This window comes from Rhynchophorus ferrugineus, unplaced genomic scaffold, assembly GCF_030347505.1.
Source record: "Rhynchophorus ferrugineus isolate W39M unplaced genomic scaffold, kcgeb_rfMv2 rfM9, whole genome shotgun sequence".
NCBI lineage: Eukaryota > Metazoa > Arthropoda > Insecta > Coleoptera > Curculionidae > Rhynchophorus > Rhynchophorus ferrugineus.
The window spans coordinates 10,883,481-10,909,359 of NW_027472588.1; the positions used below are offsets into that span (position 1 = coordinate 10,883,481).

Here is a 25,879-nt window from a genome sequence, read left to right on the forward strand (position 1 = left end):
TTCAACCATTTGTTTACCTTAATTGATTTGTGAAATACTAAGAAACGACGATGAAGGATGATCTTTATCATTCCTTTTTTATTATTTAATTATTACATTATTACTAGTCGTTTCCGACTAACCTACAATTTACCTTTATATTAACTTAAAATTATGTATATAACTCGTACGACCCATCGGCCAAATAATGGTTATATATGTTAGTGCTGTATTTTTTATTATATGCGCCTCACTACACAACACTACAAAAGATCAGATGGTTTGATTCTTTTGAGTCTGTGTCCTGTTCTGGTGGTATCCAAAAGCTGCAATACTTCAATATTCTCGTGAGAATAGAATCTTTCCTCATGGGGTATGCCCACAATACCTCTCGGGACTTTGTTCTGAAAAATGTGTATTTTATTTGTGTTACTCTTTGCAGAACATCGCCATAATTGAACTGCGTATGTCCATATAGGTTTCAGTATTTGCTTATATAACAGCAATTTATTATGTACTGATAATTGTGCTTTTCTTCCAATTAGCCACTACATTTTCATATATTTCAATTCCAGGTATTTTCTTTTCTTCTTTGTGTGTTTATTCCAGCGAAGTTTTGCATCAAGATTCATTCCGAGATATTTAGCGTTGTTGCTGTATGGAATGATAGATATAATATGATTATGAATATGATTTAAGTATTATTTAATGTTATAGGTGCTTGTACGATATGATTGTAGGTGAACTGCACATGCATAGATTTACTTTCGTTAAGTTCGTAATTTATATTGCCACTTGCCTGTTGTAATTTTCGTAAGGCTTCTTCATTATCGTCTCCAACAGCAGAATACATCGTAATATTCTCCATTTGTGGTATGTTACAACTGTAGAGTAGATTAAGTATTAGCCCCGGTACACTTCCTTATGGTACACCTGCTTTAGCTTCTTTTATTGTAGAGTAAGCTGGTTCTTGTTTCTTGTGCTCGTTCTGTGACTATACATTCTGTTTGTAGTGTACTATTTTAATAGTTCAGTGTGTTGCTTTGGTAGCATTTTCTGTAGTTTATGAACAAGACCTTCATGCCCAATCTTATCGTAGGCTTGTGCTACATCCAAGAATACAGCTGAGCATACTTTTTACTTTCGTAATTATCTTTATCAAGACAATACAATATCTATCACATATCGGCTGAAACATCCACTTGTTTTACTGGCTATAAGGTCAAATTGATCCTCACTGATTGATCCTTCGTGCAGCCCTGATTTAACAGCATTTGATTTTGTTTTATTTCTTCATCTTAATCGTTTTTTGCCTCCAAGAGGTTGTTAATGCATTCAAGAACTATGATTTTATGGTAAATCAATCAGAGTGGAAAAAGTGTTACGAAGATTGCTTCATGCGAATGCAAAAGTATATTGATCATTATGGAGAGTACTTCCAAAAACAATAAAACCGTTTTCGTTATTTTTATTTTATTTTCATTATTGGGCTCCAAATATAAATGAAAACTCCTATGTATTTGCAGATTTTTCGCTTGATTATCATTATCTAGAAATATGTATATCAATGAGATAATGGTCTATTAGAATATCGCTATGAATAACTGCAACAACCTAATCTAACTGTTAAATTCGATGGTTTCGATACTTCTCTACATAAAATTATAATTTTCCAATGGCATTTTCGATACTCGCCTTTTTTGTTGTTTGATTTGAGGAAACCTGTTGCCGAAGCTCATCAAATATTCATTGACATTTATGGTGATGCTGCTCCATCATATCCTAAATGTAGGTTTTAATTTTGTTTAGTTTCGTTTAGTCAAAAAAATTCGAAGACAATGAATTGGAAAAATCCTTGAATAAAAGCCGTACTTCAAATTTTAGAGAACTTTCAGACAGATTAGCAGTCGATGAGTCAACTATTTCAAGACGTTTATATATAGTGAAAAATATAAAATATCAGAGGAAATCGCTACCATATGAATTGACATCGTTCTTTTGATACGTTATCGCCTCGTTACTGTAACTATTTCATGGATACCTTAAATAAGTTGGATGGGTTCGACAATTGAAAAATAAAAGATGGAGTCCTGCCGGGGACAGTGTCAACAAGACCTGGGTACATAGCCGTCGCGTTGTAAGCACACAGTAGTTAACTCTAGGTAAACTGTATCAGGATTAAGTGGATGATGGGAGTTGAAGTCCTAATTTAAAATAAACATCGCGGTGACCGAAAGATCGCGCTCGATTACCACCGATAGGACGGCAACAAGTGATTAGCGATTTAAGAGGAATTATCACGTGTTTGTTCAGCACAAATACCGTTTTATATTACGACGATTTCCACATAAATGTTTCTCTATCATTCTGCAATTCGTATTTATTGTTATTTCGATTGATTTGGAACGTTGTTGGAAGTTCTGCTACCAATCAATCGAATTAGATGTGTTTGAATTCTTTAGGCCTTTTAAGGCATTCGTTATGGGAGGCAAACGCACGTCGCTTAATTGATCGAAGAATGGATGCACGTAAAACCACGTAATAGAGTCATAAATTAAAAGTGAAGTTAAAATAACCGGCGAGACACGTATCCTTTGTGAATTCTTAGAAGCCATATTATATTTCTTCGTGTTCCTCGTCCCGACTATGACATACCGAGACTCTTTTCCATTGCACGGAACGACGTGTTCTCTCTGATAATTTATTAGAGGTGGTACCCTCGCGGCTATCTTTTCATCTTTGCTAATGAGATTTATTGGTAATAACTATTTCTTATTAGTTTTCGGATCCCATATTTCAAACTAGGGGTCGTTTAAATATTAATAAGATTCCTGATTAACTATAGTCATAGGATGACCATAGAGTTTGACGCAGAGTAGGGAAATTAGCAGTATATCAGTTTTGATTTATGTATTAGGAGTTTATATGTATTTTGCAATATATATTAAGCCTTATTGCGTACAACCGAACCTAACTATTAGTTATTATTCTATATACAGTATTAATGCTAAGCCTTTGGATAAATCTTGATACAAAACTTGTTTGGAAGAAGAATATCTAAAAGAAAAAATTCTAATTAAAATACAATGTATGGTTATTTGGACAAAAGTCTAATTTATCCGCTAATCCATCTAATCTAATTTACTTTTTTCAAAGTACTCGCCACGATGATCGATACACTTTTGCATAAGCTTAAACCAATTTCCAAAGCATTTATTCCATTGCGAATGAGGTATCTTCAAAACATAATTTTTCAACGCTTCTTCAGGCGACGAAAATCGTTTACCACGCAGTTTATTCTTCACAGATGGGAACAAAAAGAAGTTATTGGGTGCCAAATCAGAGCTTTACGGCGAATGACCCATCAATTCGATATTTAGAGTGCTCAAATAGTATCTTGTTTGAGAGCTCGCATTGTTATGATGAAGTGCAATCCGGCGTCTCTTGTTTGTTTTTCTTCATCACCGAAGACTTCTGGCAAACAAATGGTTGTGTGCTAATCAGAATCTACTGTTCTACGATCCTCTAGAGGTACTGTTGCAATGTGACCAGTTCTCCCGAAGAAACAGGCCACCATTTTCTTTAAAGTGCTTCGTGCGCTAACAGCTTTTTTTGGATTTGGTTCTTTTGGAGTTTTTTTTGATCGATTGTCAAATTGTGTGGCATCCAACGCGGACATAACTTTCGCACAGCTAAGTGTTCATATAAAATTGCATATATGCTCGTGAAACTAATGCTTAGAGCTGCCTCAATCTCACAATAGGTGACATGACGATCTTGCTTAATCATTTCGCACACAGCATCGATGTTTTTTGGCACAACAGCCGATTTTGGACGACCTTCACGAAACTCGTCGATATAATAGCGCCCGTGCGACTAAATCTTCTGAGTACGTATATCGTCAAAAATGTCAAAGTTTACGGTGGAACCATCAGATGGACACACATGACAACAGCGTTGCCAATTCTCGAAATATAAATAGTGATCCTCGTAAGGCATCTAAATATAGCTAGAGAAGTATCTGGTTTTGTTTTAGATTCTACTAAATTCTATAAAATTAATTCAGTAACTTCAAGTTGGTATGCATATAATTGATTCTAAGACATAATTTTGTGATGTAGCGTCATAAGTCACTTAAGAGTATATATTGTTCTACTTAGTTTTAAATATTTGTATAAGTTTAAAAATATTGCTGCAAAACTTGTTTTTTCTAAAACATTCCGATGTTCCGACTTAATTTTTGCAGATATCGGTGTAAGTGCTGTAATTTAATCAAAATAAAAAACCATCTGGTGGATCTGGTTTTGATATCTGTTAGCGATCTTGTTGAACATTTCACACAGATGCAAACGGTCGCCGTAAAGACAGGCAGGCATCCATTCGAAATTTATTACGTTAGATTAATCGATGTAGTCCGACCGAGACGTGTAAAATTAAATCGTCCCAACATTCGTTTTCCCATAAAACCGAAGCCCGAGAAAGACGACCCACCGAAACAACTCTTAATTACCTCGGCCTTTGCCGTTTTTAAAATTTCTGCTCGTACGTTTCTCTCTCTCCTGCGACTGAAATTTTCGATACGATCTAGCGGTGTATGTCGCCGCACAATTACCGGCCTTAATGGCCTTAAGTGGACGTGTCGCTGTGGAGTTATATCGTTTTTATTGCACCGGTTATAAGTTAATTGCCGCTACGTGAGCGCTTCCTCGGTGAGCTTCAGTGTACGCGCAACAGAAACGGACACCGACAGGCGAATTAATAAGAACTCGTAATTTTCTGAACAAAAAATCATAAATAAATAACCTACGGCGTTTAATAGTTTGCTTTTTTCGCTTTTATGGCTTACGCGATATAGTAACTTGATATAAAAAATCTAATCCATCAAATACTTTTAGAGACTAATGATGATGATATTGCTGTCCATATGGAGGAATTAGCTATTGCAAATATATTTTCATTATTAACTTAAAACGCCCATTCCAATCTGATATTTGATATAAATGAGCAATTTTGTTAAATTAAGTTTAAAGTTTTTGTTAAGGTCTTCATTTATTAGTTCGCCCTGCTTCTTGAATTAACTACACTAATGTTGAAGTTTATGCTACATACTCTAGAACTATTTATTTAACTTATGAGACTTCATCTTCTGGAATCTTTTTACTGGGTTTATGGTATCCAGGAACTGGACAACCTTGATATTTTGTATTGTGGAATAACCTGTGTTCTTAAGAGTATCCATTTGAAAGACCTAATGGATGTCCCTGTTTCGGCAATATGAAGGTGCGAATTTGAAAATGTGGAGAAGCTTAAGAACGAGTAGATTGTTAAATCGTATTCTTTCGACATGCCATTTCCAGAGAGAAGGAATTCAAATAACTAACAATATTAGTGGATGAAATAATATATAACATTTATTATGTATAAGTATTACTTAACTATACTACAACTATAATTTTATATTAAATTGGAGTACCTGTGAAATAATAACCATTACCTGTATTTTAAATTTTTGTACTAACACTCAAAATTGTTTTCGATATTTTAAATATAATAACTTAATTATTTTATATTCGAATCATTTCAAAATTATTGATATCAGAAATAAATCTTATGAAGCAATAAAACAATTAATTGTTTTTCACCATATTGAATGGCATGATTTAGTTTCTTCTTTACAATGTAATTGTCTAAAGAATAATGTTTATGAAAGGCCTACTTTCCTATCTATTACAGTTCAAGTCAAAAACTATAAAAAGATCGCGTAGGCGTTGATGTCAATCTCAACAGTAAAACCGGTCATAAAATAATAAATTTTATCTTTTTATGGTCCAATAACAAACCCATAATAATAAATTATCGAAATTATCCTTAAACCGATTAAACTGGTGCATTAATAAAGATTTTTCTAATTTATTGTCGGTTTGATTTGAGGAAATGTGTTATTTTGAGCTTCTAATAACTGATATTTTGGGCTAGGGATGCATTTAATGAATGCAATTACATAATAATGGGATGCATTATTTTTAATGAACTTTATGGCGATAATAAACATTAAAAATTATGTAGCATTGGCAATTTATGCATTTTAAGCTGTCCATATTTTATGATTTATAAGTATTCCCTACATTTTATTTATACATAACGTTTGCTTATATTGGTATTCTATCTTGTCTTATTCTGTAACATTATATTGTATTAAGTCCTAAGTTGCCCACGAGGCTGACGGGCCTATAATAAATAAATCCATTTTTACCAACTGGAGACCAACAACGTGGGGTCCAAACCACGGTCCTCGACATTAATCCTACCGATCGGTGAGTGTCCAACTTAGAGATCTTCCCAAAAGACATCCGGTCTATAAGGGCTGTTTTCGTCACGTGTACTATGTTATTTGAAAACAATCCGATGGGATTTAATCTTTATCTAGATATTGTGCATCCTCCATTTACGAACCACACGTTCCGAACGGAATCCAACAAGGCGAAAAAACTAACTCGGTTTTTGTTCCTTTAACGGTCAGGCCGGGCGAAAGCGGGGAGGAAAATGGCAGCGGCTCGCAAACCACGTCCATAATTAAGTCATGTTCCGACTGCCGAGGAGCTTTTACCATACAGGGCGGTCATCTGCGAGGAAAGCGCACATAAAACAATCGCGAAGGTTTATGGCCCGTTCAATTAAGGACCGTTCCGCATTACGCATGCGCGGTGACGGTGTGTGCGGTCCCCGGATCCGCTACCGTGTGTTACGCTCGCTCGCAATCGCTCGTCTTTTGTCTAATTGACATCCGATTCTATATGGGCGAAGTCTCGCCGTCGCCAGGGGGCGTTCTGGCCTCGAATGGATGCCGTAACTCTCCGGCGACGACAATAATGGACCGATTTAAGGCGAATTTTATCGGATGCGAAATTTAATTGATTCCGAGCCCCGCTTTTTTATCTCTTCTTTTATTTTGCTACGTGAGTCAATTACTTAAGCGCGCAAATATTCTGGTCTCGATGATATACCGTCCGGGAGACTCCATAAAAAGTCAGAGAAATTCGTTTTATAGACAATAGCGTCGTCCCCGTGGCGTTGGTGCCGCTTTTTATGGCATCAATGAACGATCGGGAATCAACGCTGGACGGCTAGGTGGTAATTTTAAGGGCCCATATAAATGACTCTAGGTTTAAGCAGGTACCAAGCTGGTTCCCAACGTATTGGATGTCCCTACGCTCGGAACAATGATAATACGACGAAAATATTTCGGAGAGTTCGTTTATTTTAAATGAGGCGTGAGCTTTTATGCCTCAGTTGTCACTATACGTACTAAATCATTATGAAATTTGGCTTGGAAGGAAAGCTTTGTTTAAATTTAATGGTGATAGAAACATGATCCCTCCTAATTTTACCTGATATAAAAAATACTATAAACCAACGACAGGTATTTTTATAATTAACACGATAATATAAAAAATCTCAAAAAGTCACACTGTAGAATATAGAGAAGCTGCTAGAAGACATACCTTTGAAGTTCTCATAAAGTTCACGGAATAAATAGTTGATCTATTCAAATTATAAAATTATTAGTGTAGAAAATTGGTATTTGGTGTCGTTATCTACAATATTTAAAAATGTTTGCAGTGGTGTCCAAGCTCTTATTATTGAGTCGTACTCTGAATCTTTGGATTACCTTCTTATCTATCAAAATCTGCTATCAGAGGTTACTAAAATCGAGACGAAAACTGCCAAAATCTGCTTCCAGTTTTCGAATTCAGAAGTAGTTATTTATTTATGGTACGCCCAGCCAAACAGGCATCATCTGTATTACGTGCAATCATTATATCTCTTATTGTTATGAAATTAAGAACGCTGTTCCCTCCGGATATCAGGTAGTGTTTTATTAAAATAGGTTAGAAGGTTACTGAATTATTAATGGAAATTACTTTTTAGAATAGGGAAAGGAGAACGAATGCCACAGAATTTGCAAGTTGTTTTAAATATTTGGATGCATAAGAGAATGTTATGGTCATATTAAAACATTGAGGATTATGTAAGAAAATAGGAAGAATAATTCAATATATGCAGTCCTTTAATTTAATGTATATATATGAAATCAATCTGAGAATATCAACCGAACCATAACGAATGAACTTTAACCTTCCCCAATCGAAATATCCGCTACCCGCTCCACCTGGAGAATAATAACATAACGACGGAATTGGAATCGAACAAACGATGGAGATTGACCTTCAGGTGGAAACCGATCTCGTCGAGCAATCAAGAAATTAAAACGACAAACCGATCTGGCTCTGGTTCCGAGGGAAATTTAATTAGGCGGCCGTGACGTGCCGTTTTCTTCTTTTTTTTTTTTTTTTTTCGTTAACGTTTCCCTCTTTCGATGCCGTACCTTTTCGGCGGAGGATATTAAGGTTGAAAGTGGGGAGGCGGACCGTCGCTTTGCTTCGGATAATCGCCATTAAACTAGCGACGTGTGAGGCACGCCGGGTATTAAAGCTGCAACGTTCAGATATCAATTAAATTCCTTTTTTGTTGACGGCCTAATGGAGATGCGTAAAAGTGGTCTGGTGGTTGAGAAACATTGAATGGGAATCCATTATAAACTTTAATAGGGGGTAAATTAACCATACATATGTTTTTTTTTCCTTTTTACTTCATACATTGTCCGAGCGTAAACGATATTTTCTAGCATCTAGTCTTTCTGGATGACATTAATGACTATCATGTTGTTAGTTTTTGATCAGATACTCTTTTCCTAAAACCATCGGGGAATCGCATGGTACGAGTACACTAGTGTAGCCAACCTTTGAACTTAACGTAGATGTAATAGTGGCGGCCTAAGGAGTTGTAGTGGTCGCTACATAACTATATAGATTTTAATTTCATTAATATGGAAATAATAAATATCGACTAGTTTATTTGTAGCTTACTAAATATATTGAATAAAATCACGTATACCCATATTTATATATGGGTATATTTATACATTATGTTGTGCGTTTCCTTGAGAAAAATCAGTATAGTGTATATTAATCAAGATATTTCTAATTTTCTGCAATTTTTTCACATATTTCTGAAAACATTAGGTACCGTATTGACCGGGCGAGGTTGGTTTGGCTAGGTTCCAATTATTGCTTAATTTTCTCCATGCTATGCGTACTGAATACGTGATACTCAGAAGGTTGTATGCCTGATAATAATCTCATTCGAGCTGCAACAGCCTACTCTTTAGAACTCTTGTAGCTTGTGGGGTAAATTAACCATACATATGTTTTTTTTCCTTTTTACTTCATACATTGTCCGAGCGTAAACGATATTTTCTAGCATCTAGTCTTTCTGGATGACACTATCATGTTGTTAGTTTTTGATCAGTTACTTTTTTCCTAAAACCACATGTAAATTTTATGTAAGTTAAGTTCTGTACTTCATCTGTGCCATATTTGGTTTTTTAGTTCATTTCTGCATATTTGTGCATATATTTTGCATTACGATCTAACTTAGTTTAGCTTCCAACCGTACATCTCTCTTTGTTGACTGTTTTTGTTGAAACGATTCATTGTCTTGTCTTCTTTTGTCTGTCATTAACACTAACTAGAGATTACTTTCTATTTCTACTTCACGCATCCTTTTTGTGTCCATAATATCACTTACGTTTCATCTCTGAAACAATATTTCATCTAAAATGGAGTGCTCATTTCTACCTTTTGCCCACTAATGATAAAACATAATAAAAATAATTTAGAAAAATTGTATAATGAAAAGATTTGGTTATTGATTTATTTCTAAAGATTTTTTAATATTCATTTAACAACTGTATTCGAGGATATCTCCACTTATAATATTTATTCTATACCAGAAGAGTATCCCGTGGTTTCCTTCGATTCCTTTCCCGAAAAGGGATTTAATTAGTATTTGCCACGGTATCCATATGGCGCTGATGAAGCGAGAACGAGAGAACTTTTTGCGAAACTACAGATGGCGCGGCTTCCAATACGGAACGCTATTTCGTACGAGAAAAAATGGTGATATAGGCATCGGTGGAAGGGTAGTTCGCGGAGAGGGAAATAATTAGTCGGGTTTTCGAAGGGCGAGCGGCAAAAACTATGCCCCAAGCGTAATAAGTTTAAGGTCAAGGATAATTTCGAACCACGTGGCTCCATACGGTTTCACTCTTTGGTTGAAAGTGAGGATATCCGTGTCAACAAAAAAAAAAACACGGCAGTACACAAAAAGGTAGAGATACTAATCTCCAGCTGGTACTCGATAGGGTGGGTGGTCCTTTCGACGTTCTCGGTAATTACAGTTGTAGTTTCGTCGCTTTCATCATCTAAATAACATAAAACTTGATACTTAAAAATGTGTTTGAATATTTTTTGTAGCTAGGATAAACGCAATGTATATATAGATTTATACAGATTCTCTAGGGCTAAGAACTTTTCATATTTATATGTTTTCTGAGAAAGGCTCAATAGTGAAGTGAATATTTCAGATATGGTTGTGCACTCCACCGTCCTCATTTTTGCTACTAAAATTTTTGAAAAGAAATGTGATGTTTTAACAATTAAACAATTTTTTGTTTTTTTATGGTTGTTCTTTATACTTGTAAAAAATATATTTTTGTCTCAAATTAGTATTTAATTTTAAAAATGTAAAGTATTTTAATAGATTTAACTGAGATAATTAAATGGTATTAGATTTTTATAATCATTAATATGCATATTGTTAAGAAACATTATGGAACATTCGTGCATTTTCTTTAAGACATATGTTAAAAAATATATAAAAACAATTAGTTCTGTACTAAAAATAACCCACTTAAATTTATACCTCCATAATTATATGTTATTAAGGAACTGATCGATACAATATAAATTAGTCTTATTTTAGTAAAACCATTTCAAATAAAACAAAGTGTACCATTTTCCTAACATGCTGTGGTTGCTGTTAATTCTCCATTAATAAATTATTATTCAACTCATGGACATGCAAAGAAGTAATTAGCAAAAAACGACATCATGATTAATGTAAAGCTCTTTCTTTGATTCGTATTATTTTTTTTATATCAGGGCAACATTTTCGTTGATATGATATCGAGTATGATTCCATCGTCAACACGAGGTATATCGCAATAATGCGGATGTCGAATTTTAATTATAGTTGATTCTTGGTGACCATTTGTCTGTAACTAAAGTAACGTCTTTGTTTCGCTTGTTTCCGATTATTGATTGAAACTGTCGTTGTTACATTTACATTACGACCCACACGTCCTGGTTCCGCTCTATTCTCTTGATAGCTCTATCGATTCGATCGATCTTTCAATCGCATCAGCGTTAAGTTGTTCCCGAGCTATATAGCGACTTTCTATTAGAAACCATTTAACATAAATGAACGTCGACATTATTTATTTCCCCGTTTATGTCTGTTTCTATTTTTGATACGATCGATGCGGTGCTCGTAGTTTACGAGGGTCGTCTTTTGTATTTCGGGATTGTTTTGATCAACCTATCGTTCGATGTTATCTTTGATAAAATGTGATATGATATGACAGGTAGACTGTCAGATCAAAGTAAACTGTAACGAATTTTGGTTTTTCCGAACAGTCGTAATTTGGTGGAAAAATGTTTAACTTTTTTACCTTGGCAGGATAGAAGAATACGTGAATGAAATGAAGGTTCACTAAATATCAAACAAATCAGTTCAGTAGAACTGGAGATATCAAGTCAACTGTCTAAAAAAAGTAGTTTCCAGAAAGACGACTTTAAACTTTCATTTTTAGATGTCGCGTCACTAAAAGAGCTCTAAAATATCTACGAAAATAATTTCAATTTTGAAAAGTCCTCTTAAATGTATGCTCTTAAAGGGTTAAGCTTTGAAAATATGAAAAAAATCTACTTTTCAAACTACTTCTATTACTCGACATACTTGATAAAGAAAGATACACAGTTGGATATCATCTACAAATCAGATACTTAAAATAGCTTTTGTAACTTTTACCTTTTATGCGATTTTGTTACTTCCAAATTTCACTGTTTCGATTTTTTATTATTATCTTGTATATGTTATGTATTAAATTTGCATTATAATTCAGGGTAGATTTGTTAAACCACCATATCCTTAACATTACTATTTTCTTATTAACTACTGTTTCTGTTGGCATTTGATTTAACTTTTGTTTGGTATTATAACATTGCTGGTGAATCATCCTAAATAAACCTGTTTAATAAGCCGACATGATGTATAGGTTCACAGATTCATTTATGTTACGGACTACAGATTAAAATAAATAAATATTTGTTAGTTAATTTATTTATAATTATCTGAAAATGTTATTTTTCGCAAGATCGTCTTATCTGCTATATCCCCCAATATATATATTAGTTTTTAGACTCTTAAAAATTAAGTATTTTAATAGATTTAACTGAGATAATTAACTGGTATTAGCTTTTCGTAATCATTAAAATGCATATTGTTAAGAAACATTCTACGTGAATACGTGAATGATATGAAGGCTCACTAAATATCAAACAAATCAATTCAGTACAACTGGAGATATCAAGTCAACTGTCTAAAAAAAGTAGTTTCCAGAAAGACGACTTTAAACTTTCATTTTTAGATGTCGCGTCACTAAAAGAGCTCTAAAATATCTACGAAAATAATTTCAATTTTAAAAAATCCTCTTAAATGTATGCTCTTAAAGGGTTAAGCTTTCAAAATATGAAAAAATCTGCTTTTCAAACTACTTCTATTACTCGACATACTTGATAAAGAAAGGTACACAGTTGGATATCATCTACAAATCAGATACTTAAAATAGCTTTTGTAACTTTTACCTTTTATGCGATTTTGTTACTTCCAAATTTCACTGTTTCGATTTTTTATTATTATCTTGTATATGTTATGTATTAAATTTGCATTATAATTCAGGGTAGATTTGTTAAACCACCATATCCTTAACATTACTATTTTCTTATTAACTACTGTTTCTGTTGGCATTTGATTTAACTTTTGTTTGGTATTATAACATTGCTGGTGAATCATCCTAAATAAACCTGTTTAATAAGCCGACATGATGTATAGGTTCACAGATTCATTTATGTTACGGACTACAGATTAAAATAAATAAATATTTGTTAGTTAATTTATTTATAATTATCTGAAAATGTTATTTTTCGCAAGATCGTCTTATCTGCTATATCCCCCAATATATATATTAGTTTTTAGACTCTTAAAAATTAAGTATTTTAATAGATTTAACTGAGATAATTAACTGGTATTAGCTTTTCGTAATCATTAAAATGCATATTGTTAAGAAACATTCTACGTGAATACGTGAATGATATGAAGGCTCACTAAATATCAAACAAATCAATTCAGTACAACTGGAGATATCAAGTCAACTGTCTAAAAAAAGTAGTTTCCAGAAAGACGACTTTAAACTTTCATTTTTAGATGTCGCGTCACTAAAAGAGCTCTAAAATATCTACGAAAATAATTTCAATTTTAAAAAATCCTCTTAAATGTATGCTCTTAAAGGGTTAAGCTTTCAAAATATGAAAAAATCTGCTTTTCAAACTACTTCTATTACTCGACATACTTGATAAAGAAAGGTACACAGTTGGATATCATCTACAAATCAGATACTTAAAATAGCTTTTGTAACTTTTACCTTTTATGCGATTTTGTTACTTCCAAATTTCACTGTTTCGATTTTTTATTATTATCTTGTATATGTTATGTATTAAATTTGCATTATAATTCAGGGTAGATTTGTTAAACCACCATATCCTTAACATTACTATTTTCTTATTAACTACTGTTTCTGTTGGCATTTGATTTAACTTTTGTTTGGTATTATAACATTGCTGGTGAATCATCCTAAATAAACCTGTTTAATAAGCCGACATGATGTATAGGTTCACAGATTCATTTATGTTACGGACTACAGATTAAAATAAATAAATATTTGTTAGTTAATTTATTTATAATTATCTGAAAATGTTATTTTTCGCAAGATCGTCTTATCTGCTATATCCCCCAATATATATATTAGTTTTTAGACTCTTAAAAATGAAGTATTTTAATAGATTTAACTGAGATAATTAACTGGTATTAGCTTTTCGTAATCATTAAAATGCATATTGTTAAGAAACATTCTACGTGAATACGTGAATGATATGAAGGCTCACTAAATATCAAACAAATCAATTCAGTACAACTGGAGATATCAAGTCAACTGTCTAATAAAAGTAGTTTCCAGAAAGACGACTTTAAACTTTCATTTTTAGATGTCGCGTCACTAAAAGAGCTCTAAAATATCTACGAAAATAATTTCAATTTTGAAAAATCCTCTTAAATGTATGCTCTTAAAGGGTTAAGCTTTGAAAATATGAAAAAAATCAACTTTTCAAACTACTTCTATTACTCGACATACTTGATAAAGAAAGGTACACAGTTGGAAAACATTAGAAAATTTCAGTTAAGCTTTCTAGGTGAGATATTTGGGCTTAGTTATCCAATTGCGGCTACTACACTTTTTGTATATACAAATCCTCAGCATTTTAGTAAACTTTAAGAATTATATTATTACGTTATTACTCGGGGTGAATTCTCTATCCAAGTTGATATTTTGAATGACATTGTTAACTGATGTTTTAATAAATACTGGACGCCGTGTCATTGTAATGGTAATTAATGATCATCTTAGCTTGTAAAACACAAAATTTCCACCGTCGACTTAATTTATGTGTTCTAAATTTGAAATCCTTGTCCATGCGAGGATATAAAAGGACCAGAGCTTGTTAACTGACCAGAGAAATTTTATCGAGCGCATCGAGAACTGAATTCCTGACTGTCCAACGGAGGATTTCGACATTTTAATTACGATCCAGCCAGTTAATTAAGGTGTAGAATTTCGGTCGCTGGCGCTGAACGCAATAAAAGTCAAATATGGGAAATGATCATTTCCTTTTTACATAGATTACGCCGCGGGCCTTAATCTTATCCCCCCTAAATGAAACAGAGGGGGCGGCACAAGCGCGCGGGTTCCCCTTCGCAATACATTACCCCGCCACGGTGCCTCTAATTGCTTTTCAGTCGGGTCAAGGTGAGGCACCGCCCCAAATACGGTTGAAGTACGTGAACGGTTCGCGTTTTTAACGGCTACAAAATTCATGATTTCCTTTGAAATATTTACGTTTTATTTGGCAATAATTACGTTCGGTCTAATCCTACCTGTGTTACGGAATTAGCGTCAACACTTTCTGGTATTATTCCGGATTTATCATAATGATTCGTGCCCATTCGTATAATATTTCAATGTTTGCTCTAGTTGGATTTTAACAGCTTCTATAATTTTACTGCACTGTAATAAATTTTATTATTGTAAAAAATACTGTAATAAATTGTTATTTTAGTGAACTTCAAAAGGACGCGAAAATATATCGTTGGCAAAACCTTCTAATCGTTTTTTTTAAATTAATTTACGATTATCTTACCTCAGTACATTGGTTTTAAGTATTATATTTCTAGATTAATTGTATTTGTTATAATGTTTAGAGTATGTCTGTTTTAGTATATACAGCTTTACTGTTTGCATATTAACATTTGCTCATTATATGTTGCCTAGAAAAGAAGAATTCTTAACGTATATATGACTATAAGGTATGGTTTTGAACGGACTTCGACAAAGGAGGAGGTTCTATATTCGGCTGCATATATATTTTTTAAATGTATGTTCGCTGATTTCTCCGTCTATTATAGACCGATTTTCAAAATACTTTTTTATTCGAAAGAGTACACTTCCGAGGAGGTCCCATTGGAACTAAATCAGGATCTGTTGCGGGGTAGGGGGCAAATCGTGGGAAATCTTTATATGTTTTAATTCAAGTTAAACCATCAATATTTGAAGTTTTGTATAAACAATGTTTTTATTCGAGATACGTGATATATTTTAGACAAATTTCAATTTTAACGATATGAATTTTCAGTTCACAGACATTTTTTAAAGTATGAGCATTTATGTGCAATTACTCAGAGGTCATAATAAATAAAAGAAACGTTTCACTGCCGGGCATAGTCATATAACGTCCGCAGCGAAAAAGATTTTTTCCTCCAAGAGTGAGAAAAAAAACGGAATTTTTTCAAAGGCATATATTTCAATTTCCCCCCATTCTTTTTACGCGTTCCTTTTGTTATGACATTTCTTCGAATTAAGCATGCCCATTCATATTAAAAGAGAAAAATAACGGTCTCGCCTTGTCGTGAATCAACCCACTTCTCGCGGATTTTCTTCGTCACATTGTTATCAAATATTATCAAAATATTTCCACATTCTTCGACGATATCCCCCCTTTGCCGTCGACGACGCAAAATCAATATCATTATTTTTTCAGGGAATTTTACAGACTTTCCCTTCTTCTTCGGCACTGGTTTCGGATGTTTTCATTGTTTGGATCGTTCCGATTTTCGCGATGTAAAAACATCCAACGCCCCCTGTCGCCGGTCCCGTTCCTTTGTTGTTCGGTTGAAAAGACAAAAGATTTTTTCTCGGTCTTGTATAAAACATGAAGTTTTTTTCTTTTCCGGAATCGCCGATCTTTTGAGGACATGCACCAAAGGCTTTATGGCGAGTTCATAATTGTCATTAGTATAAATATTGAGTTTTCAAGAAAAGCATTCTTTTGTTAGCATTACTTTAGTTTATATAGGTCAGGCTTTTGCTCAAAATGGGTACAACAATATATAACTGTAGAAATGTTCGTCTTGCCGGTCGGAATGTGCATGGAATTTGCATGGGAACGAGACACACTGGTTGAATAAGAACTTGTTTATTTCATGTGTTAAATACTACATGTGCTCGAAGAGAGGATAGACATGATATTAGGTTAGGTTAAGGAAGTACGGAAGCGTTATGGAAATGGTACTGCTACAAGGAGTAGAGAAAATAGAAAGAGTCGTCGTCGTGGTGGCCTTTTATAGCTGGGAATCGCATGGTACGAGTACACCAGTGTTGCCAACCTTTGAACTTAACGTAGATGTAATAGTGGCGACCTAAGGAGTTGTAGTGGTCGCTACATAACTATATAGATTTTAGTTTCATTAATATGAAAATAATAAATATCGACTAGTTTATTTGTAGCTTACCAAATATATTGAATAAAATGACGTATACCCATATTTATATATCTACATACATTATGTTGTGCGTTTTCTTGAGAAAAATCAGTATAGTGTATATTAATAAAGATATTTCTAATTTTCTGCAATTTTTTCACATATTTCTGAAAACATTAGGTACCGTATTGACCGGGCAAGGTTGGTTTGGCTAGGTTCCAATTATTGCTTAATTTTCTCCATAGTATGCGTACTGAATACGTGATACTCAGAAGGTTGTATGCCTGATAATAATCTCATTCGAGCTACAACAGCCTACTCCTTAGAGCTCTTGTAGCTTGTGGGTGACTGTTGATTTTTAAGAGGATAATTTTGCGCCTGGTACGACCTATGAAGCTCTTTATTATTACTCTTCTTCTTCTACTTATATTGCTCTTCTTGCTGCTTAATAGTAACATAAATCAATTTTTTTAATTCACGACGCTAAATCATGTAGTTTCATTCAGTTTTTAGTAGCATTGCTTCCTTTTGAGGCTTCCCCATTTGACTTATTCATAAAACTCTAAGCTGTCTTAAGTTTCTTAGGGAGCTTGCGTTGGATTTTCGCTCAATAAATCTCGCAATGCATTTGCCTTCTAACTTTTCTGGCTTTTTGCCATTGACATCAAAATCACCACATTTAAGGTGAGGGGTAATGGGTAATGGGATATAACAGGCAATATTACATAAAATTTTTGAAAATATTTTATGGGCTTTGATAGAAAATTTCGTCAATACTTATTAACGTAATATCACTAAATGTAAAACTCTTATATTATGACTAAAAAAGCTATGGTTTCTTCTATAGATTTAAGGATCTTATATGGCCTATACATCTATGCATTTTATATTTTCTAGATATATGCCAATTTTAAATATCTTGTAAATCTAATGTTTCATTATTTAATAATGCCATAAAAAGTTTGTTTGGTTTCCCAATGCTTTATGATACAGCTGATAATAACGTGAGCAAAATGTAAAAAAGCCGCACTATGATTGTTTTAAAAATTCCTTAAAAATAACTAGAATAATATGTATATGTTAGGTGGCAGTTCCCATCAAAATGTAATAGTAACTAGAGTGGTAATTAAAAAATGTAATTACGGAACTTGAAATTATATACTAAAACCCATTTTACCAGCAGCAACACTTACCCGTGTTTCTTATTTCTTTTTTTTTATTCTTTGTAATTCCACAATCTGCCCTATAGGCAATAAGTATTTCTTATGTCTATATTATATATACATAGCATGGTATCAGTTCATTAAGCGATCTCCTGTATAAAATATTATCTTCATTAATTAGTCTTGTTCTAAAGCTTCTTCTAAAGTCTATATATGTCCAGTAATCAGATCAGGTGGCGCTAAACGTTCTAGTCTACGAACTTCACTATCACGTCGCATATTTAGCTCCTTAGCGAGTACGTTGGGATGCACTGACACTCTTTCGAAGTACTTCACACAAACACGTTGAATTACACTCGTTATAGGTTCTAGAGGAATATCGCGTTGTATCACTTTATTTTAAATATAGTACGGAGCATCAACAATGGCACATAACACTATATTTTGGAACCGTTGAATGATGGATATATTAGATTTGCTAGCGGTACTCTATAGTTAGATTCCATATGACCAAATAGACTTGAGTATAGACTCATACAGCAATACCTTGTTATCCCGATGAGCCAATACATTTGATATAATTTAAGTTGTTTGACGTCCAACGACGTATGGCGAATATTTCTAACACAGTAATAAAAATGTTGGGATATAAGTAATAAAATGTGAAAGGGATTAGAAAACAAAACTATTTAATATAACGGATAACGGAAGGAAGAGAAGACAGGCGACGAACGGCTATACAAAGCGCCACTGAAGGTATAATAATGTGAAAATCATCCTGACCTTTTTTGTTAGATACCTCACTCGTAACACCATTCATAACAGATGGCCCCTCAAATTACACTCCGTAGCCAATGCACAACTAGTCGAATAATATAACATTAGAGAGATTCAACCTCAGCTTAAACCTATGCATTATGCTAAATATGTTTAAGATTCCATTATTATTTTAATTTTTCCGTTTGCACGTTAGCGAAACAATCGATACTAGATCCAGCATAAATAAATAATCGTCGCTAACTTATAATCGTCGCTAATACTGAACATTAGCAGGAAACGGAGCCCATTTCCACGTAAAGCAAAACCACTCAAAAACAAACGACGCTACATAACTCAAGACCGACGTCATGAAAACGACCGAATATCGTGGAAACTCAACCTGTTATTAGCTATTCGCCCGATACCCCCGGGAACTTAATAATCCGCAGTTATTAAACCGGTCACATGCCCTTCACTTCCGGCGAAACCAAACCCAGAAAAAAAACTCGCCCAAATACCAAGATTCGGTTTTTATTATTATGAATTTCTTTCTCCCCCCGACGAGAGCATTTTCCGCGAGGCGGAGGGGGGCGGGGTCGATTATTTTCGACTTTCTACGTGACCCGTAGGAATAAAAAACAACGTCTCCGACATGGCCCGGGAGAGGGGAGAGGTCGCATGCAATCAGGTCATAAAACAATTTGGCTCCAGTTTTATCCATGACAAAGAGACCGGTCATATTTTTTGCTTATTTCGTGCGACGGGGAGCTTGTGTTCCGTCCCAATGTTCGAAATTACGTTTTCACGTTGTTTCTTTTTGTTCGTTAGCCCATTCATTAGCCGGCTGGGCTCGTTTTCTATTCCTAAATTGTATTTAAGATGTTTTTTCTGATAGATTAATTTTGTTTATGTACGGGGAAGTTTTAGGGGGATGTTTCGGTTATGTTTTCGGTTTCTGGAATGTCTTGCTAACATAAATACAGAAATGTTATGCCTTAAATAGATTCAGGATTTGTTTAAGATATAAGAATGATCATATTTTCGAAAAATATATGACGTAACTTGGATTTACTTAAGAAATCATTACAAAATAGTCGACATTACAAGAAATCAATCACAAAACTTTTTAACTATCAGTTCTCATCACACATATTCTTTTATCAACAACGATTTATCTGGAATCGACCTACAGTTTACGTGGGATTTGAACCACGGCCCTCGGCATTAGGCCTACCGACTGGCAAGTGACCAACTTAGAAAACATCTCAGAAGACATCTGGTCTTATACAGCCTAGTTACTAGCGTGACTGGGATCATTTTCCATGTCGCATTTTGCACTCTTGCCTCAGAACAGGATAATCACAAATATTAAACAATCACAAGCATAAATTTACGACCATGCCCCAACAAGATTCGAACCCGCGACTATCGTAACAGTAGGTGGACCGTCCTGTCGCCTTTACCGCTGCGCCAACCAAGTCGGCGTAATACATTTTGTGTATGTATGTCTTAACATTTTAAGTAAATATTCGGAATTAATAAATAAATATTTTTATATATTAGAAATATGAGACATTCCATTAGAATAGTATGATAATTTTAAGTGGGATTTTATTAAATTTCATATTTTTAATGATATTAAATATATTACTATTTGATAAGCTCCTTTTCAGTGTACACGAACGAAACATTTTGTGTATCTATAAAAAAAATTCATTTGAAAATAAATGTAATATGATAATAGTTCTAGGTGATAACGGAATTTGAATAAATTCGTTATCGTTTATCACTGGTTATGAAGAGTTTTCATCAAACAAAGCTGTAATTAAACCCATGTTATGTTAGTTCAGTTTAATTTGGAAATCATTAAAAAAATATGTTTTAATTCACTCGTTCTTTTTATAGATACAGAAAGTATTTAAATATTCTAAGAAATAATACAGAATATATGTAATTAGCAATTTAAAAAAAACCAATATTTATTCAATCGAATAAACATAAATTTGTCATTCATTTTGCTTTTATACTTCTAGCCACCTAGCTGCAAATAAGAAAACTAAAACCCAATTTCACATGCGCTCATTTAAGAATTTGTTTATATATTTTGTTGATGAATAAGTGCTCGGTCCAGAAGCGTTAATTTGTAACCTTTAGCAAGGTTGGGAAGATAGGTAGTTTCGACAATCAAGGATCACTAACAGTATTTTTTTTTTTTAAATATATTAAAGCATACATCCGAATAATTGATGCTACTATTAGGATTATTAACTGAAATCAACAATAATATAAGTGTCATAAAAAATCGGAATGTTACTAAAACAAATAAAACGGCGATAATATATTACAAAACTAATAGTAGGAAAAACACACGCAAAGACTAAAACAACATTCCGACTTTTTCCGTTCTGGTTCTCGGATAATCTCGACTAGACGCGGGCATTTTATTTTTCAAATTATGTTGTACAGACCACAACGATCCGAACGCCAAGCGATACAAAAAGTCGTCTCTTTTAAACTGTGAAATTATGAATGCTCCAAAGAAAGAGCTCTCGGTGAGGTGCGGAAGAAAAAAACCTTTTACAACTAACCACTCTCGACGTTTTACACTGATACAATGTTTTTTGACGCTGGCAGCTCTTTTAGTTTTACGTTTACTCATCTCATCTCGCTAGGTGTTTTCCCACAATTTTTATGCGACTTTATGAGGAGATTTGTTTGTGCTGACGTTACAATATCGTAAAATTTTACCGTTCTGTACTGGCTGGCGTTTTGTTATAAGCAAGAGTCCCTGTAATATGGAGTTCATGGACTGTTTTTCTTCCCTTCTCAAACTCAGTAGGAGAAGGAATACATCAACCTATATCTTATTTATGGCGCTGTTGTTGTAGAAATACTAATAATCGAATAGTAAAACTATTTGAAAAGTCATGCGTACTTTCCAAATACTGCAAAAATATAGTAAACATTTGGAGTTAGCACTCCATCCATTATACTGTGACAATATTTTTCTTCTATAACGGCATTTTTTAGAGTTCCGAGATAACCAAGCCCCTAACTATTTAGTGGTAAGATTTTCATCCAATTCGTTGATGTATAAGTGTTCTTATTTGTGGTACGACAAAAATGCATTGTTTTAATTTAGCATCACTTAATGTAGAGAAAACAGTTTCCAAATAGAGAAATCCTTTACCACTTTTATCCATGACTTTGACAAAATTCATCATTAAACCAAGTTTTATAAGTAAAGGCGGGAGAATCACATTTTCCTGAGGAACAAGAGGTGAATATTTAAGTTTGATTTAACCACAAACAAATTCAGTTCTTTTTGGCAGATGTTTCACTTCATAGTGGTTGTTTGTGTTCACAAACAGTGAAAACAACAATATTTCGTGAAACCTCCTTGTAAATCCAGGCAATATAGTAACAACTTTTAAATTTGCACAAGCTTTCCGGTTTTATTCTTTTTACAAGAATAAGAATTTATGACAAGGATTTGAAATCTAAAATTAGTTTTAGGTTTTCTTACGTTAGTTTTAAAAACACTGAATATGCAATAGGTGTGGAAGGATATCTGCTGCCGCTGTGGAATAATGCAGCTTTTAAACATAAATAGTGTTCACACTATTACTAAGGAACGTAACATGTTACCATATCAACCAAGTTAATAGACAATGGAATACGGAATTTAAAACACGCAATCTTATTTATGTTAGAAGAATTGTGTTACACAGTGTTATTATTATTACCATTTCCATTCGATATTTATCATCACTACTATACTGTAGTTGCTCCTAGTTTAGCCGATTGTATAATTGAAACCTGCTGGTTATGGAGGAACTGATTTTCTATTTGGTCCTTACTAGAATTGGTGCGATGTTAAAAGATCAATGATTTTAAATATAATTTTACTTAAATTTTTGTATTTTATTTTTTGATAACCTAATTTTCCCAGGTCGAAAAAAATATAACCCGATTTTTTGTAAGAGTTCAAGGATTCTCTGCGTAAATTTAATTGAATTGTTTTGTTGAATGAGAAAGATAATTTCGAACAAAATAATTCATACGTATCTGAGTTTTCCTTGTGTTATTTAACTTCGCTGTCGGCCCGACTCCCCAAAAAAAAAATACGTTTCCTTTGTGTATTTTTTTACGGGTGGCGTGGTAAAAGCGACGGCACGGCACGAAAAAGTCGGAGAACATTAATTTTAATATTTCACGTTTGTTTCCAGGATCGGCATGTGAAAGACTCCCCCGGCAGCGCGATGGACCGGGAACCGGAAGTAGACCCCAGCCAGGATTACCAGCTCCTGCTAGGATACGAGAACAGCACCCACACCGTGCTGCGGTTCAGGCGTCGATTAGACACCTGCGACCATCATGACATCCCAATTACGGTAAGTCGTTAAGATAATTACGCGTACAGTTTCGAATTAGCATAATTGAATTTTACGCCGTCGTCGATTTCGACGGGAATGCTGCAGTATTTTTAATAATTTAGGATTTAAATGCGTGGCCTGATGTAACTCTGGGCTTTGCTGCATTAATTGCTATAGATGGTGTAGGTTATCATTAATAGTCAACAGTGACGTTGTTAAATAATCAGGTGAATTATCAGGAAATCATATATAAAATATATTAAAGGAGTACTGTAGTCAAATAATTTGAAAAAAATCTATTTTTTTTCATATTTTCAAAATTTAAATTATTTCAGGGATACACTTGACATGAAGTTCAAGTGAACCGATTTTCTTGAAAGTTGGTCTGAGGCTTTACTATACATTATTTTGTCGTATCAAAGCTGTAACAAAATTATCAAGATTTTTATTCTTTTATCTATTATATTTATTATTATATTTATATTATTATTATATTTATATTCAAGAAAAATCGGAAATGCTAAAAAAATAGTAAGATATGTCTCGTTGTTTTCAATAATAATTTGACGAAAAAAATTTGCTTGACTTTTTTACTTTTGGAAGCTTTGAAACTATGAAAATATATATTCCAAAGATATAGTAAAGAAAGACAAAAATTTCTATAGGCCTTCTGTATCGCCATAAATAAAGAAACTATCTAATAAAAGTAAAAAAATTTACTGACCAGAAAATATTTCTTTTTACATTTAAAACAATATTTGAAACAAATTAAAAAAATACACGGGTACTAACAATTCACTGCCCAGATAATATTGTTTTTGGCCATTAAAATGACATTTGACACTAAATTTCATTTACCAGACTGAACCATTCTCAACTGCTTTAAATACTATGATTCATACTGTTAAATCTGAACGTTGTTGTTAATTGTTACGAATAGTTGTTAGTGACTATAGTTAGCACTGACGTGTTTGTAAGCTGTTGACAGACGTAAAAAAAATGTTAAAATGTAATTTGAAAATTTTTTTAATAAATATAGTATATAGCTATATTGCTTCCATGTTGCTGTGATATAAAAACCTCGTATCATATTCTAAGGGAAAATTTTGAACTTCTTAAATGTATTTGATTTCTAGGTCATTTCTGTGTTATTGATCGAAGAACATTGTTTTGAAAGCATCTGATGTTATAGTCCTATCTCATTCAGGACATCAGAAACCACTAACTAATATTTTCATCACACAATTATTACTTATCTATCGATATAATAAGCTATGGTGATTTGAGCTTATTCAAACTATGTTAACTAATCGAGCTCATTCTATTTTATTTAATTACATATTCTAGTTGCCGCTTAACGAGCCTGTCGAGTCATTATAGCCAAAAATATAATTAATCTAAGAAAATAATAATTAAAACACTGTCTCGAACCATCTCGTGTTTACCAATTATCAAACAGATGACTAAGAAATTCTCCTGCAGTAATCCCGCGTTGGTCTATTGAAAATATTAAGCTCAGTTGTTTAACTCGCCCGCAATGACGAAGACCGACCACAAGGCTCGCCCGCCCGACAGTTATTCTTCATCGATATGCGCCCAGGGCAAGATTTACTATCGGCTCATCACCTAGAAACAAAATTTAGTACCGCTCCGAGAACTTTTAATTACCGAATCGGCCCGGTAATCATTATGATGCAAAAATATTAATGGGGAAGTAATAAATATTCGTAGGAAGATTTATTAGCTAATCGTCCGTAAGTAGAATATTAGTTTTGAAAAAACCAACGAGCACAATTTTCGGAATCGGAGCCCATCAATTATTCGGATTCTACCTGAGTCATCTGGTGGGTCTCTGGACTGACTAACGAACCAGTCACAGAATAAATCGGTTTCTTTTTAAACGGTACAAATGTTATTGCTCGGTTTCATTTAAATAACTGGAGGATAATGTAAATCTTCCGATGTAACACGAACCATTCTAGTTCGAATAGTCGATTATTAGTCAACTTGTTAATGTGAAGTAGAGATGCGTGAATGTATCGACTTACTGAGAATATCGATTTAGAAATTTGTAGCGTTGAGAACTATCGATTATCAAAAAACTAGCGACTGAAAATAGTGATTACTATTTTCACTCATATGCACGGTTCGACTGTTTTGTTCATTTCGTGAGGTCAGCCCAGTTCAACCCTTTGTTAATTTTATATGCGCTTATATTTGCCAACGGTAGTAAAAGCGAGACAGAGATGTACATATTCTTTCACGCACTAACTTTAAAAAAGAAAAGGAAAAAATAATTACTAAATACTGTATTATTAACATGCAATTAATAATGTTCTGTGAATATGTAAAAGGGAAAGGATTTTTTCTATGGAATGGGATAATTCTCTAATATTTTAGTATGTTAATTGCTATTTTCAAATAATATACTATAATAAATATAGACAATACAATAGAATTTTAAAAAACACCTAAAACTAAAGATGTGTAATA

The 25,879-nt window shown here is 33.5% G+C and overlaps 1 protein-coding gene across 2 annotated transcripts in view; it reads left to right on the forward strand.

Moving 5' to 3' along the window:
* Window positions 1-25,879, forward strand: part of olf413 (DBH like monooxygenase olf413) — a 177,803-nt gene that overhangs the window by 109,570 nt on the left and 42,354 nt on the right. For both annotated transcript variants that reach the window (XM_076413598.1, XM_076413599.1), the window contains exon 3: window positions 23,240-23,404. In XM_076413598.1, coding sequence (XP_076269713.1) covers window positions 23,240-23,404 — 165 coding nt within the window. The remainder of the gene's footprint in view (window positions 1-23,239; window positions 23,405-25,879) is intronic.